Source organism: Protopterus annectens, chromosome 5.part1 (genome assembly GCF_019279795.1).
Source record: "Protopterus annectens isolate FY-2018-M chromosome 5.part1, PAN1.0, whole genome shotgun sequence".
Classification (NCBI taxonomy): Eukaryota; Metazoa; Chordata; order Ceratodontiformes; family Protopteridae; genus Protopterus; species Protopterus annectens.
The window spans coordinates 676,442,218-676,460,174 of record NC_056736.1 but is presented as its reverse complement, the minus strand read 5'-3'; the positions used below and the strand labels follow the sequence as shown (position 1 = coordinate 676,460,174).

Below are 17,957 nucleotides of genomic sequence, written 5' to 3'. Positions count from 1 at the left end.
GGAATAATGCATGCAGAATAATGTAAAGGAAGAAGAGTGAAGTTAAAGGGAAGGCAGGAATTCAGCAAAGAAGGAAAAGATATGTAAGGAGTAATGTATGTAAATGGGAAAAAAATTATTATGGCTTGTTTTCTTTTATGTTAATATATATTTGCCTGTGCCTTAAGTGACTGTTTAATATGGATGTTTAGATAAAGATCAATTTCTTCCAGCCACAAACAACTTGTCTCCTTGCGAAAGTAATCAGCAATGAATCTTTGTAAATGTTACTAAAAACAAAATCTACAATTGCCTTCAGCTTTAGACCTCTTGGCTCCCATTGGAGATTTGCAGTGGAAGAATACAAGTTAATATCTTTGCATATGTAAGCAGATTGGCATTTTTCATGGCTTTCAACATTGTGTCTTACTTTTCAAGCCTACAAGACAAAGGTATTAATATAGACATCCAGCCTTGTAAAAATTAAGAGACAGTACTTAATTCTTCATATAATGAAATCAGTGAACCCAACGAGCAGTCCAGGATTATGGCCTATTAACATTAAACTTGCTTTTGTCAAGGTTTTCTTCCCTTGCTATGCTGTAAATACGGTAGATCTTACAAATAAAAAGTCCGTGTTTACTTTATGACCTTTAGCACATGCAACAGTCACTGAAAAGACTCCTCACATTGAAAATACCCTTGACTGCAGACACAAAATTGATTTTCTGTATATATAATATACAGTTTATATGAATATTAATGAGAAAAAAAATTGTTTTACTTAGTTATGTTTTCCTTTTGATGTCCTTCTAAACATTAATGACATAAAGTGAGGCATATGCTTTATAGTCCACTCACAAGCTTAACAAAGTCAATAAAACTCCAGTCTTTGTCAGCCACTTTTTCTTGCAAAGTCATATTTCAAGAATGTGATTGATGCTTTATAGTCTCGCATTTATTCATTAATTTCAATGTTACTGGTCTTTTTCCTGTTCATCTCCATCTCCCAACACTAAACTCTGGTTCAAGTCCAGGATACTGTATCAAGGAGACCTGGAATGAAAAAATAAAAAAAGAGGGTAGATTTCTGAAGAAATTTATGAAAATATTTGGAATGGCAGATGAGTCATTTAGTCAACTCCTATGTGTTTTTCTGTCTCTCAAGCATTTTCCTTTGGAACATTGGAAAAGGTTTTACTGTCAAGTCTCTCTGAGTTTAATTGTCAGAAGAACGAGAAGCAGGAACCTCTTCTGTTTACTGGTTCACTTTTTCTTTGCTAACTTTTTATTGCTTCCTTAGCTTGTTCTGCTTCCAAAAATGTCTTTGATCCCCCAGAAAAAAAGACAGCTGGATATCAGAGCTTGAATGTCACACCTGCTCTTAAATCTTCCCTGATTGCTTGGAAATTTTGCTTTTCTTCTGCCTCGTGCAGTGAATAGTGATTTTCCACAAACACTCTGCTGTCTCCAAATTGTCAGGAACAACTCATTCTGCTGGGATGATAGCATATAATATAGCCATCTTTTCTTAACTACCATACCAATTATATCCTTGAATGTCTGAGTCCCTTATTTTCTTTGCCAGTGTCTCTAAATATAAAGCAAATTAAAAGGGGGAAAGAGGACACCCCTACCGGGTTATTATAGAGGAATTCTCCCATTTTCACTTTTGTCTCTGATCCTTTATATATCCTCACCTCCATAAACCACATTGATCCATGTATCATCACCTCCATAAACCACATTGATCGATATCTGTCAACTTTGTCAACATTTTTGCCATTCTTTTAGCCTCCATAAGATCTCTCTGGTTATTTGTTTTATTACAGGCTACCTAGGTTTGGAAACCACCCTTTCTACTTTCTTTTGCCTAGCTCATTGTGCTGTTGAATTATCAAAAAGCAGTTGCTTAACAGCAATCTTTCTAAACTCATGTATATTATCCAGATACTTCTTTATTTTCTCTTTAGCACTCGTCAGTTGTGCCTGCTCTTTTTCTGTGAGATTCTCCTTATTCTGCAATATGTTAAATTTTGTTAGCCCCTCTAAATAATTCCTTTTATTTCTTAACCACATTTCCTTTCCTTTTATTTCTAACCTATTTTTAAACTCCACTTTCACTTTATCCCACTCACTAGCTATAACTAATGAAGAAAGTTCTATCTTCCCTAATACATCTCAGATAATTTCCACTACACATTACTTAAATTCCTCTCTTTTTAACAGGTAGGTATATAGGGAAGCAATAGTGCCTCATTTTACTTATTTACTCTTATTTTTATTTTAGTTTTTATTAGACCATGATCTAAAATAGTTATTGAATTTGTGTTGAAGCGTTCAGTTAAACACACGTTCCTGTGAAGTATAATTTCTGTCTAGTTTAGCTCAGTTATTGTACCTTGAGGAGTAGTATACAAATGCTGCCCATGTCCATACTACTAAATTCACTTCTTCCATACTAAATATTTTTATAAATTTCTTCAGAAATCTACCCTGTTTTGTTATATTTTCCCTTCTGGTTCCCCTGATACAAATCAATTTCCAGTCCACAACTGTAAGCAACATTCCCTGCTGAAAGCTGGTTATTTCTCCCTAAAATTTCTAAAGCTCCATAAGAGCTGTTTGTGGTGGAATATGAATACATGCCTTTGTAATCCTCCTCACTTACCAGTAGCCCCTTACTACCACAAATCTATCATTATTATATTTTCCTCTTCTATCACCATTAGAGCTCCTCTAGCAGTTAGTATATGTACTCTCATTTACCTTTGTCCCTGATATTCTGCTTAGTGTCCATCCTGAAATTGTTTTTTATAGTATTCACAAGCAGATTTTTTTCCAAATATGTCTTCACCAGCATTGCTATTTGCACTCTACATTTCTTAATATAATTGAATACTCTTACCTTTTCATCTATACATGTGAAGCCATTTGCATTCTAAAATAATATGGGTAGTGTAGCTATTATGATAACAAGTTATTATTCCCACCTATTATACATGAAAGCTTTTTAAATTTCTACTTGCAACTTTTCTGTTACATGAAACCACTAATGTTTGGCAGGTTAATCATTTATGCAGTTGTTTCTACATCTGACCCTGTGTCAAGTTTTTCAGGTCTTTTTGTTTTAATGAAAACCCTCAGAAAATGCACCCAGGAACACCCCATAATCTTTTAAATTAAAATAAATGCACATAACTATGGACATGTTCATATACAGGTATGCACTGCTTAGAGTCCAGGATTGGTTCTATCCCATAGAACATTAAGCTGCCGCTGTGTTGTTTACTTTGTGCTTCATTTAACGTCCTTCTGCACAATGTCTAACTGCAATTACATCTGCTTAGTACAGTACAGATATAAGTGCAAACAGATGGTGTGCAGAAGGACGTTAAGCGGCACACACTTGTAATGACGTTTAACCCCCCCCCCCCAGTAGGAACAGTTATCCTGTCCCAACTCAACAACTACACCCACAGGCATTACCTAATTTAAATTAAGATTATATTAAGGTTATCCATCCTAAAGTGCTTGTTATATATACCCTGTGCCCCCACTTACATTTGTTCTTTTCTTTTCTGTATTCCCCTCCCAGATATGAAAAACAGCTTGTATGCTTTCAGAAAATGTTAACCTTTAGCCTCAAAAAAGTCCACTAGCTGTCTTTAAATAAAACTAAATTATACACTGTAAATACATTGAACTTAGTCCACTATGGAAGCTACCATCACTTATTCACTTGCATTCATTTCAAACTTTATTTTTTACTGAGCTGTTTGCCCTTATACCTTTTAATTTTGCATTTCAGTCAGCAAACAATGTTTAGAACTCTCAAGATTTATTGCCTGCACTTAGTCAAGTCTCACTGAAACGTAAGAACAGAATGTACAACTGCTGTCAGCTGCAGACTTCTCAACTCACATGGAGCATTTATTTGCTAAAGGTCCGTCTTTCAAGCATTTGTCTTTTAATACATTGGAAAAGGTTCCACTGTCAAACTCTTTCTGTGAGCTTTAGGAGAATGAGAAGCAAATGTTTAATAGCTCACTTTTTCATCAAAAATGTCTTTGATCCACCAAGAAAGAACATTCTGAACACAGGTGGATACAGCAACTTGAATCTCACACCTGTCTTTTGACATTCGCTGATTGTCAGGATAAATTTGCTTCTCTTATGCCTGAAGTATAGTGAACAACCATTTTCCACCAAATATTCTACTGCCTTTAATTTTTAATATGTTTGCCCTTCTGCAACAGTTTTGTCAGAATCATCTTTTCTGCTGGTATGATTACATCTTTATTACAAAGGTTTTGGCTGCTTTCTCATGGTCAGGTTTGGAGTACACACTCAATAAGCCTTTTCAGTTAACAAATCCTGCTGTGGAATACCAGTCCAGCTGGTTATTTGTGCTTTCACAAAATTAACACAGTATGCTCTTTCCAGTTTCTTTGGTAGAGCAGAAAATCCCACTTTTTTTCTGGGTGCTCTGTTCTCTAACATTTTTCGAAACAGTTCTTGAAAAGTGTCATACTCAGCCAGCCTTTTCTTCATTTCAACCAATAATTTGTGAAGTTTCAGCAGTTCATCTGAGTAGCTGCTTAAAGCTTCTTCCATTTTTTCCAGGCTTTTGTTATTCAAGTTGATATACTCCTTTGGTGTTTCACTTTTTTTTAAAATCAGCATTTGATTTGTTTGTTTTTCCTCTACGTTACTGTGAGCCATCTCTTGTACCAGAGATGGAGCTTGAACTGCAGTTTGCAGAACAGTTGCAGGATTCTTCACAGTCATTGTTTTCGCTTCACTTTTTCTTTCCGATTTTCTTTTAGGCTGTCTAAGTGTCTTATTTGCTGGCATCAGGGCAATGTACTTACTATCCAGTAACTGAATTTTACTAAACCTATCAGAATTACTAGCCCCTATCTGTGTTTCTTTTTTTTTCACACTGGGAGGTCTAAAATTAAGTTGTTGATTGGTGCGCAACCATCCAGGAAGTCTGGTTTTGTACTACATATTGAGCAAAATTACTACAGTGGTTACAGAATTGTGTGTATCCATTTGCCATTCCATATCACTACTACTTTTATACATTAGCAGAATATCTGTTTTTTTTTTCTTCCGCTTAGATAAATAATTACTATTGTTTTCTGCTGGAACTCGCTATAAAATTCACTGTGTGTTCATTAGGGAGTTGTCTGTCAGTATTGGTAGTTTACATCTGTTAAAAATGGAGACAGTCTTAAAATGAAATGCATGTTATTTAACTCCTTTAACATGTTTATCAGACACTGCATAAATAATAAACTGGAGGAAACTTCTTATTCTTTCCATTTTTCCCAGTTAGGGGTTGCCACCACAGATCACCTATCTGCTCATGATAGGCAGTGGAGTTTTATGGTGTTGAGTTGCCAGCCCGGCGCCCAGCCTTCCACAGAAAGCACACACACACACGCATGCACTCATGCCTAAGGCCAATTTCGAGTTTCCAATCCACCTACAGCATGTCTTTGGGATGTGGGAGGAAACCGGAGCACCCGGAGGAAACCCACACGACCAGAGGGAGGACATGCAGACCCCGCACAGAAGGCACCCCAGCTGAGGATCGAACTGGAGAACCTTTTGCTGTGAGGCAGCAATGCTAACCGCTGCACCACTGTGGCCGCCCAATAAACTGGAGGAAATTATAAATAAACTGGAGAAAACTATAAACACAAAACCTACGCAGATAAGTGACTACATAATCTAGTCTATAAACACTAAATAAACACTAAAGAGCAGCCTTTAATATTTGTTATCTAGCAAAGAGCATGTTCTAATTATGAATTGTTGCTTTACAGTTGTAGACATTGGGCCTTTGATTCAGTAAAGAAAGCAGTGGAGTGGGCAAGAAGAACAGACAAAAAGTATCCTGCCATCTGTAGTCGTCTTCAGCTGGGAAGTGATTGGGAAATGGCTACTCGTCGACTTCTAAACATAGAGCCTGCTAAAACCGATTATCCTCCTCACATGGCCGTAATGGCAGCAAAATGTCAAGAATTTAATCAGAAGTGCGTCTTACCATTACGTTTGTTATGTGCGTAGGCATAGAGGTGGAGGGAGTAGCCTACCTTACTTGGTATTACTATGAGCTTTGTGCTTCTGAGAAACAGGGATAAAAAATAAACTGTCCATATGTTAAAGTCATGTCAGATATCTGCATTTTCACTTGCTTTCTCTACCAATGAGAATGTGTTTTTTTTTTTTTTTTTTTTTTTTTTTTTTTTTGCATTTTTTATGTGCTGTCTTTGTTTTCTGGGTGTGTAGAATGCATGTTTAGTATATTGATTTGTATAGTTGTTTTTAATATTTGATTATGATATGTATAGGCCTCAGCTTTTTGATCAGATATTAGTACATTAGAGATGTCTAATCCACAAGGAGAAATGAATCCAGCTGATATCAGCTTTGCTTTCTTTATAAACATGAATCTCAGAACCTGTTTCCAAAGTTTTAGGATCACTGTTTTGTGAGATGATTACATGACTACTGGAATTTCATTATGAAGCAGTTAAATAGTTATAGTCATGAACACAGTAGTTTGGGCTTCATACTCCACAATAACCCTCCAGTTATTACTGCTGCATACTCTACAGCCTGTCATGCTTTATTGCTTAACTAATGTTCCCTAAGACCCTTTTAATGTTTTTGTACAAGCAAAGTATTTTGTTATAATGGTAGATGTAGATACATTTACCACTGTCAGCTGAGTAAATGATGAGTCTGAATGAATGTTTCTATTACTGAAGTGTTCATCAGATAGGCTGATAATTATATACACATTTTGTTCAGTAAAATTTATAAGATACTGATATAAAACAATTGCCCGATCTCAGAGCAGTAGTTTAGTAACTGATATTCCAATACCCAAAACAAACAAAGAGAGACTGAATGACTGAAAATGCAGACTTAGACATGCAAGTCTGAGACTGCCATTTCTTAGAATATTGTCATTTTTGCAGTATGGCAATCTTGGCGTTGGTATATATAAGTTTGGAGGGTGCACTGGAGTTGTCCCAAAGAGGGAAAAAAAACAACTAAAAAAATAGCGCTATTTGATATTCTCTTTTCTCCTGTATTGTGAGAGGGGTTTTTTTTGTAATTTTGGAGTCACATTTCCAAGTCTTGAAATTAAAACCGAGAGCCCAATACTTTTATTTGATTGATTTAAGGCTAGCAATTTCTTTCAAGCAGGCTAATTGACATCATACCAAGCTGGAGTTATTTTTGTTTTATTTGACATTTGTTTATTTGTGTATTTGTTATTGTATAGATGCATGATGACATATCATGAAAATAATCCCAGCAAACTTCTGCTCGGTATCTTTTACTACTATCAGAAATACCCTCTATTGCTTCCATCTTAAGTCTTAGTTTTCAAATTCTTGGAAGTATGCCCTCCAGACTTTTCATTGGTAACATCAAAGAGCATGTTCTGAATACTGGCAAAGATTGCACCAGAGCTGTGACACTTGGCCCTTAATTTTTTACTGAAAATAAAAAACTGTAATGATCATTCTGTACAGACATTTGAAAGAACAACATTGTTTTGTTATTGTTTTTGTCCTTATAGTGCCCCTATGTTAAAACTATTTTGACCCAATATTCCACATCTTAACTTCATGCCTGTATGTCAGAATTTCAAAAGTGCATTTTGTCTGTATCAAACAGGACTGAGGCTGCAGCTGAAGTATTTGTATGTGTGCTTCAGAGTATTTTGATTTTTGAACCGGCATTGAAAGCAGTAGCATTTTTAGATATCACCTAAACATTTCCAGTGTAATTTTTATAGGTTGTATTGTCATAGGTAAATGAAGTTCAGTGGTTTATATCTGTCCTGATATGCATTTAATGTCTTTTTGCTTAAGACAAAGAAGTCATGAAGAGTTCTATGTGTATGTTTGTGAAATACAATTATAAGGGGTAGGGTACACACTTGCTAAGAACATTTAACATTTTCAAGGCACACATAACAGTGATAATTATCAGTACATTTCCCATAAGTTCTCAGTGCAGGCCTATAGCTCCTTTTTAATTCATTGCTATAAATGTTTTACTATTTTTTGGAACCATAATGCGTTTTGATGCTAGTAAAATTAATCTTTGCCAGATGTGTCATGAATCACCTGTGTTGTTAAAAGGATGTGCCTCAAATGTAATTTCTTGAGATTTGGGTCAAACATGAAAAAAGATTAAGGATATGACAATGTATTAAATTGTTTTAACATTGTTGATAATTACATACCTGCATGTTTATATTGTGGCTCACATGAGAAGCCCAAGTATCTAAAGCTTATATAAGAGAAAGTTCATCATGCTCATTGTGTGTCTTTTTCCTGAATATGATTGTTGTGACAGTTTAATATTGTTTTTAAAATGTTTTGCAGTTGCACCATGAAGTCACTTTTAAGATTGAGTTTTGTAGTTTTACCTACTTTTATCATAACAGCATATAATAAAAAAGTTGGAAAATTTGTATCAGTATTCAACTTGTTATTTTGAGTTGTTAATATTCTCTGTAAATATATGTCTGGGTACTAAAGGACAATTATACATTAAACACATCTTCTTGAAGAATATTTAGGAAAACTGTACAAAGTAGTGGTCTAATGCAAAAAAGACCCCATCGATGTATGTACCTGCACTGTTATCCCTCAGAAAACTTTTTTGTAATGGCTACACAACATTAAAAATTCACATCCTAATGAAGTAAGGCTGATTTAGGCAAAAATGAAAGGGGTCATGACAAGCTCACTAATAACCTTATGCTAAATGTTAATTGCTCAGCCATCTGTAAATGCACAGTAAAACTGTGGAAGGATGCTGCTGAAAAGGACTTTTACCTGTGTACTTATATATAAGCATCTCCCTGGATAATTTTCTTAGGAAATATGTTGCAGACAGCACACATATAGAGTTGGAACATGGCTGAAGAGATGTTTCAGATTGTCTGTCCTGGAAGAGTATGTATACCACAGGACTACATGTATGCTGAACCAGAGCATTTTATTTAATCACTGCTGTAAACTTTGTTGTGTTGCAGAACTCTAACACAAGGGAATGCCATTGTAAATAATGTATTAAATTCCAGGTTATGCAATATAGGTAAATTCTAATTTCGCTGCAGTAGCCTCAGCTAAGGAGAATGTCAGTGGTGAAAGCAAACGGCAAGACCAATGATGGGGAGTTGTTAGGAAACTTCTTTTTTTATTCAGTATTCAGCAGTGAAGTACATCTGACTGTGCTTTATAATGGCATAGCAGCATATTTAGGGATGGCCAGAGCACTGAAGCATGAAGTTATGCCAGTTACTGCAGGTATGATATTCTGCCGGTATGCAGTGCTTTATTATATAAACCAGAAATGTCTATATCTTTATGTGGAGCAGAGAAAATGTATTAGGGTTGAAAACATATCAATGTCTTTATTACTTTAGAAAAAAAATCATATTCAAAAAATAAGTAAACATTTAAAGTAGGAAACATAAAATAAAATGCAAGCAGAGGGACCATAAAGCACTTAATTTAATGAGACAACTAATAAAAGGTTAGCGCTTTCACCATAGCTTCATCAGACCTTGTAAATTCCAACTGAACAAGCCAACTATATATATATAGCAGTTTAAAAAGGTCTTAACCAGTCAGCATAAACTGACATAAAAATTATGTCATTTCAGTTAATTAAAACAAGTATAATCATATCAGTTAAAAAAGATAAAACACCCAAGTGAAAATGTTGCAAATCACAATAAGAATAAAAATAAAAAAGACATAATATGCACCTGGCATATGGCTTTAAAAATATCATACAGGAGCAAGGAATGAGAGCCTCCAGGCTTAATGTCTCTGAAGAAGGATTTTTATCTGAAGTATCAGATCTTAGAGATAGGTTGGTTATGAGAGGTTATAGTATAACAGTGACAGATAACACTCTAAGTGTGGTTCCATCATTGAGGAAGGATGTGGTATGACCATATTTTTTTAAGCAAGCTGTTTCTCCACCTCGGAAGATAGTTAATTTTGATCTTGTAAGATTGGCTCACATTCCTATGTATTATACCAGTGATAAAAAAGAGATTATAAAGAATATCAATAAACACTGGAATATTTTGACTGTAGATCTAACAGAAAAAAGAATAGTAGGGGGGCACACTCCGTTTTAGGTATAAAAATAAGAAATGTCTGAGAAGACTTTTATGTTATCCAAAGGAACTTGTTAGAAGTGAAGTATATCAGAATAGTCTTACCCAACCATGTGGAAGATGCAATTATTGTCCTTATATTGATAATACTGGCTGTTTTCAACATCCTGATATGGGTCAAAAGTATATATTTAAAGTTAGTGCTAATTTTTTACACAACATGTCTATTTAGCCTATTGTTTTTAATGTTAGGCATTCTACGTTAGTAAAATGGACAGGATCTTAAAAGACAGGATAGGGGAACATCTGTACAATATCCATTTAAATTCTGTCATAAATGCCTTAGCGAAATATGTTATAAATACTAATGGACTACATGTCTTTAGATTTTTGGTTATATTTATTGTGAGACTAAGCTACATGAAAGGGGTGTAAGGAATATAACAAACCATGGAGGTCAGATGGATTATTAGGTTGAGAGCTGACCAGGGTAAGGGACTGAATAAAAATGTTTCCTTTAAACCAATTTTAGAATGACAAAAAAATAAGGAATTAATATTTTTAGTTTGTTTATTAATTATGTTTTATATGTGGATATATTTTTTACATATATATATATATATATATATATATACATACACACACACACACATATTTAAATACATTAAATATGTTTTTCTTACTGTGGTTAGCAACATTTTCACTTGGATTTGTTTATGTTTTCAACTGAATTGATTATGCTTGTTTTAGTTAATTAAAATGCTATCATTTTTATGTCAGTTTATGCTGACTGGTTAAGACCTTTTTAAATTACTATATATTTTTGACGTGTTCATTTGGAATTAACAAGGTCTGATGAAGCTATGGTGAAAGCTCTAACCTTTTATTGGTTGTCTCATTAAATTAAATGTTTTATGGTCCCTCTGCTCATGTTTTATTTCGTTGCTTTTATTCTCTGTTTCCTGTTTTTATTTTACCAAAGAATATTTATTTTTGTTGGTATACTCTGTTGGATAAACATTTAAAGTACATTTATAATTGAACTTGTCTTACCATTTAAATCTGTTTTGTGTGTGTTTAGCTCTTTATCTGAAGTTAAACCTATTAATTTAACACATTTTTATAGTCCTCATTGCGTTTTGGTTTCTGTGCAGGGCCTAGGTGTTTTTCTGAGTGTAGTTCCCTCCCACCCTCTTTATTACTATTTTAGTTTTATACTTGGAGGCTTTTGAGCTGCTTGGCCATACTGTATACCTGGACCTAGAAAGTCCTCCCATCCTTATCTCCTCTGCTTGTCTTGCTGGTTACTGACAGAAGAAACTAGGCTGGTCCTCCCCTTAGACTGTTAGAGTACTTTGAAATTGCCTTAAAATCTGCGTGTTCCTCATTAATCACCTTGCAATTACTTGTAGCTAGTTGTTAGACTTGTTTACAGTACCTTTGCATTTGTAGCTAACTAAAGTGTATTGTTACAGCAAGAAGTCTGGGGCTACAGTTCTAGTAGGGGTAGAAAAATAGCCTGGTTAGTTGAAGATGGAAAATGCATAGGGAGGCGTAAAGTGAGAATTACTTGTTGTAGCTAGTTATTTGATTTGTTTCTTTTACCTTTTCACTTTTGTCTATCTAATGTGTGTTTTTACATTAAGGAGGTTAAGATTGCAATTCTAGTTGGAGTAGAAAGGAATCCTGGTCTGCCTGAGTTGGGAAACACACAGATGAGCTTAGTGACAATTATTTGTTGTAGCTAGTTGCTACATTTTCACTTTTGGCTAACCAAAGTGCATTTTTGCATTAAGAAGACTGTGACTGCTATTCTAGTAGCAGTAGTATAATAGCCTGGTCAGTCTGAGTTGGGAAACACACATGGAGACTTAGTGAGATTGTTTCATCAGCCAGAGGTCTTTTTAGGGACTTAGTTTCCTGTCAATCTGCACTTGAGAGATACTTTTGTTGTGCTTTTACATTAAAAAGTTCCAGGATTTCTGTCGTATGGCATAAGGTGGGAGGCACTCCAGGGATCTTAAAGTGTAGATGTTTATCGAACAGAGGACACAGGAGTTCGTTTTCAGCTTTTTCTGTCTGTATAAACATAGATGTATTTTCATGGAGCTGTTCACCTCTCAATTGTGATTAGCAGTACCTTGTATAGTAGCAAATTTATAAAGCTAGTTCTTAGGACTTTAACCTGCAAAACAGAAAGGCTTTGTGTGGAGCTAAGCTTAAGGTAGTCAGATAGAGGGCCAGACAGCACAAAGATCATAGCATTATCAAACAAATAGCCTTCATCCTAGATACAACTTAAGTGATCCCTGTAAAACTAAGACCCTAAACCATAATATCCCAATCCTAATACAGGTCCTGACAACATGGATTTGCAATTTCCAAATGTCTCTTTGGCCAGCTTGGTAGATATGGCAATCCTGAGACAATGTGGCAATTGTCTCTTGTACTTGGACAGCCTTTTAATCCTTAAAAAAACTTACACAGTATGCAAGAGATAGACGTACAAAACTTTCCTGGAGCAAAAATTTTGCTTAGAAACAAGGTTGTCAGTAACACAAACAGTGCATCCTTTGAACATACTGCTCACCACAGACATAGACCTTCTTATGCTGAGGCACTTAAAAGAAACTTCTCCAAACCTCAAAGACTTCCTAAGATGTCAAACTGCAACACCTAGTAGAGCAATCAATAAAGCACATGCCAAAAACAGCACCTAACACCACACATAAGCCTACAACCAATAATCCCACAAGAACAAAGTCCATAAGGCAAGCAAACACTTTACCTAATACTCTTGACATAGGGGATTCAATTGTATGACACACAGATACTCCTCTAACCAAGCTGGACAAGAACATAGCATTTAGTTGCTTATCTGGAAGTACAATCCACAATATCACACATGTACTCAAGTCATTGTTTCACAGGTACCAATGTGATTCTTTCATAGTCCATGTGGGTGTAAATGACCTGAGGCATACATCACTGCACTATATGAAAAGTGACATTATGGATCTCTGTCTGAATATGTGTCACAGATGAGTATGTGCCATATGACCTTATAATGACTGATTTTAGTAATTGGCTTAGTTTCTGGTGTCACTGTAGGGGAATGCAATATCTGTCAGCATGGGAAGACATGGTTAACAGATCACTTTGTTTTGCCAAGGATGGTCGGCATCTGTCTCCCTTGTGCTTTTGGATATTGGCTAAAATGTTATCTATCCCCTTAGAGCATTTTAGGCAATGTCAAAATAACAAAACTACCAACGTAGCAAAAAAAAAAAAAAAAAAAAAAAAAAATGCAAAGCAAGGTGTTACTGCTCAGTGCTAGGAACCTAAACAAGAAACTCCACACCCTACAAGCTCTCTTCACTCTGAAGAATGTAGACATATGTGCTGTTACCAAGACCTGGTTTAAAGCCAAAGAAAGTACTCTAGCAGTGGAATGCTACAGTGCTTTTCACACATTTAGACCAAGAGCAGCACAGACAGGTGTTGAATGTGGAGGTGTCTTGATCTGCATTATCTGCAAATACAACTGTAGGTTGGTTAAAAAGAATGATATCCTGGAGTTCATCCATATAAAGGTCCATAGACAAGTTTCCCTACCATGTACTGGACAGCTGCAGGTCACCCTCTGTTATCCATGAAGCTCACAACTCTTACCTAGACATACTATAGGCACTCACCATCCAACCAAATACCCTATTCATGGTAGACTTTACCCATCTATAGACTGGGAAATGTACACTTCCTCTAAATCACAGGCACAGTGTTTCCTAGACTTTATTAACACAACCACCATGACTAGATACCAGACACACCAACCAGAGGATCAAGCATATTGGACCTAGGACTCACCAACATGGGAGAGTGTTGCACTCCCCCCTTCACCCTGTGTCACATGAAGTTGGAGCGCAAAACTGTTTCCTTCAAAATAGAGATCAACCTGGAAAACCCAATTGAACCAGTAACAGGAAGTATATTAAAGTAAACTACAACATGCTAAACAGTTTGTCAAAGATCATGGCTCCCCCAAACCCCAAGGCACATCTAATTATGCAGAATTATTTGAAGAAACATTGTACAAACATGTAATTGGCTGCACTGAGACTGCTGTACCAACCAGAAGTAAGCCCAGATCCAACACCAAAAAGAAACCACACTAGTGGAATCTTACCTTAGGCTATATAACAAAACAAAAAAGCCCATGGCTAAAATTAGAAAAAGCAACTCTCACAGAGGCAGGAGCTCTCTGATTCAACTAAACAAGAAACAAAGAAGTCTAATAAAGTCCATCAAGGCCAAGTGCGAGGTCAGGATAGCCTCCATGCAAAAGACAATCACAAGGTCTTCTTTGGCTATGTTAGGAACCTTAAAGGTAATACTCAACAGTGTGCAGAACTGGTGATAAATTGCACAACCTTCACTGATCAGGGTGACATAACAAACCTATTGGATGGTAAATTTAGCTCTAACTTAACCCCCCCACTCCCTGTGAAATACCTTCTAGCATACTCCTCAACCATCAACAGGCAATAGCTCCTGGATGTGCTCGCTAAAGCCAAAAAGACTGCTTCATTTTGCCCCAGTAATATCCCCAGTTGCCTCCTAAAGAGCCTAAAACATAATCTACCAGGACCACTTGATGCACTCTTCGACTACAGCTTCAAAATAGGTTACATGCCAGGTGAATGGAGGGCCACACAACAGTCATCTCTCTTCATAAGGGTGGACCATCAGCTAACCCCAGGAACTACAAGACTCACCAGTATGACAAGTCTAATATCTAAACCATGGGATTAATTATTATGGAAATTGATAAACAAGGACATTGGCAACTTACAGACACTGGACCAATCCCAGTTTAGCTTTGTTAAGGTAAGGTCTTGCCTACTTAACCTGGTAGACTTCAAGAGGGTCACCATGGCTATAGATGAGGAAAAAAATGGTGCATACTGCCTACCTTGACATGGCCAAGGTGTTCAATATGATACCTCCCTCAGGTATTGTTGACAAACACTCAGAAGTAGGCATACATCCCTACATAACTCACTGGATTGCCAGCAGGCTCACAAGTAGAACCCAGGAAGTCAAGATCAGTGAGACCACCTCAACCAAGAGACTGGTCACCAGTAAAGTTCCCCAGGGCTCTATGTTAAACCCGCTCCTGTTTGGCATCTACTTCTTGGAAGTCAAGGCTAATGTCAGAGGCTTCTGGCTCACAAATTTCATAGATGACTGTAAATTGGGAGCCATCAAAGATTCCCCAATGACACCAACATCTTATAAGAGGGTCTAGCACAATCAACTGAGTGGTACAAAAGCCATGGATTAAAACTTAATACAAAGAAATGCATTATAGTGACCTTTGGGAAAGCATCCACACAAGCTAATTACTTCACTGATAAAACACCTGTAAGAGCTGACTTGATAGTTAGGGATCTGGGAAAATGTACATGTAGTAATTTGGCATTCAACCAGCATGTAACCAAGATAGAAAAATCATTCTATGTCACCCAACTGATAAGCAGGTCCAAGGAAGCAATAGTAACAGTCTACCCAGCCCTTATCAGACCCATCATTGAGTAATAATGCCCCTTTTGTCATGTACCTAACCAGGCATTTAAAACAGTTGGAATCCTCTCCAGAAGAATCTAGGTATGAATACCCTGTCCCATTGCAGATCACCTTAAGGTCCTAAATCTGTACTCGGTCTCCTACAGGTTACTGAGAGGTGATATATGCCTAGCTTATAAGGCATCCTTAGATCCAGCTCTGATGCATCTCTTACACATCCACAAGACAAACAGCACCAAAAAAATACTAGATCCAAGGACCTGAACTTTGTGATATAAATAGAATCTGCTGGAAGGACTGATATGTGTCTCAAAGGATTCCCATGCTATGGACTAAGCTCCCTATCTGCATTAAGCAGAATTCATCCCTGGCCTTATTCAAAAGAAACCTTGATCACTGGATGGGAAATCACAAATTCACTCCTGGTCTGGCCTCATGTCTCTGATGGACAGAAGTTGACAGCAAGTAAATGAATCCCCGACTAACATAACCCCACCCCACATAACCCATAGCTACCGCTTTACTAACATAACCCACCATATAGGCATCTAGGGGAACTCTGGGACAAAACTGGGTACGCTTGTGAAGACCCTGGTGGTCATTAGCCTGGTATGAATTTATGAACCTATGTCCTATCATGTTTAGCATAATTTCAAATATCAAGTGTAGTCATTATTTATCTTCTGTCTTATTTTACTGGACTTGAAATTCAAACATTTTGAATTTCCAAAGAAAATTTCCTCAGTTTTGTAGTATTGAGGGTGAGGCCTCCTGCCTTACAGCCAATCTTCTAAATATGTAAAGCTAGTTTAGAGAAAACGTACAGCTGTGTAGGTAAGCTAACTATAACAGTACATATTCAAATGATCGATGTTGCAGTAGCCTTGGCTTTAAAGGTTGAATCCTGCTAAGCATTTTTTTTATTTATTTTATCCTTTGTTGATTGGTCTAGTCCCACTACTAGTGCCCTCTTTTCTGGGTAGAGAAAAGGTGGTATTTATTACTAAGTGAAATTTGACTTGTGCATCAGAGAACTCCTCTAACTCTTTGGAGCTGCTAGATGGCACTGGAGGGCTCCTACAGCAGCAAGGAAGAGGCTTAAGGAAAAAAAGCATTATGGAGGAGGAGGAGAGAAAAGCTATGTAGAGTTTGGAAGTGGAAAGTGAGAACTTGGTTAAAAATTAGTTCATTATGCAGATTCACAATATAAATACATTTTCCTATGTAATGGATGTTACAGATGAGCAGCATTTAGCTGTCTACATGGAGAAGGAAGTAGCAGAGTCTGTTGAAGTCGTGCAGATAACAGAACTGGCATCAGGAGGGCTTGCAGATGATGACCTGTTAAAAATAATCAAGCAAGATGATCTAGATGACAGTTATGCTGTTTCATGGGTTGACATGGCAGATAACTTTTCGGTAGTGCTGAGGTTGGTAATGTCGAAAAGAATCAGGTGATGTCAGCATGAAATATAACAATTAAAACTTATGCAGCAGTGAGAGAAAGTAAGAGGAGAACAGCAACAAACTAGAAAGGCATCTGGTTTTGTGGCAGCATATAATACAATAGCTAAAACATATGCCATGATGACAGCAGACAAAAAAGGAGAGCAGCAAACAACTGCAAGTAAAACTGTTTTTTAAAAAGAAGAGAAGACAAGTTGTAAAAATAAGAACAAAAAAAGACACTATAATAAACAGATTCTATGTATGGGACAGTTTGGTAACTGTTTGTTTTAAACCTCAAGAATTTTGGTATTTTATACATACTGGGACAGAGAATTTTTGTGACTTAACATTTGAAAAATTATGTACTCATACCACTTAGCTGTACAGCTTTTTGCAGAATGTCCAGATTTTTGCATCATATTTTGAGCCATTCCTCATAAATATTAGTACTTTTCTGGAAAATCAGTGCAGATTGAAGTAACTAAATGACATACTTTTTTGGGTTTCAGACTTTATAGCCTTTAGAAAATGCATGCGTGTACAATCCTATTCGTCTAGCAACGTTCTGAGTTTATAAGAGTAATATTGAAAATATGGCCCTTTTGGGCCTTTGTCCAGATTTCTTGCACTGAGATATTTAGAGTTATGGATTGACTGATGATGAAATTTCTGGAATTGTTTAATAAATAGGACATTTATCCGTGGAACAATTATTTGTTTTCTGGTAGTAAGTTAAACTTTGCAGTTCAGAACTGGTGAAGTGAAA

At 36.3% G+C, this 17,957-nt stretch overlaps 1 protein-coding gene across 6 annotated transcripts in view; it reads left to right on the top strand.

Annotated features, from left to right (window-relative positions):
• The window catches only part of PARP4 (poly(ADP-ribose) polymerase family member 4), a 2,883,551-nt gene extending 2,875,060 nt beyond the window's left edge, over nt 1-8,491 (top strand). For all 6 annotated transcript variants that reach the window (XM_044073295.1, XM_044073293.1, XM_044073297.1 and 3 more), the window contains one exon: nt 5,817-8,491. In XM_044073295.1, coding sequence (XP_043929230.1) covers nt 5,817-6,060 — 244 coding nt within the window. In that variant the 3' untranslated portion in view covers nt 6,061-8,491. The remainder of the gene's footprint in view (nt 1-5,816) is intronic.
• The last annotated feature ends 9,466 nt before the right edge of the window (nt 8,492-17,957 follow it).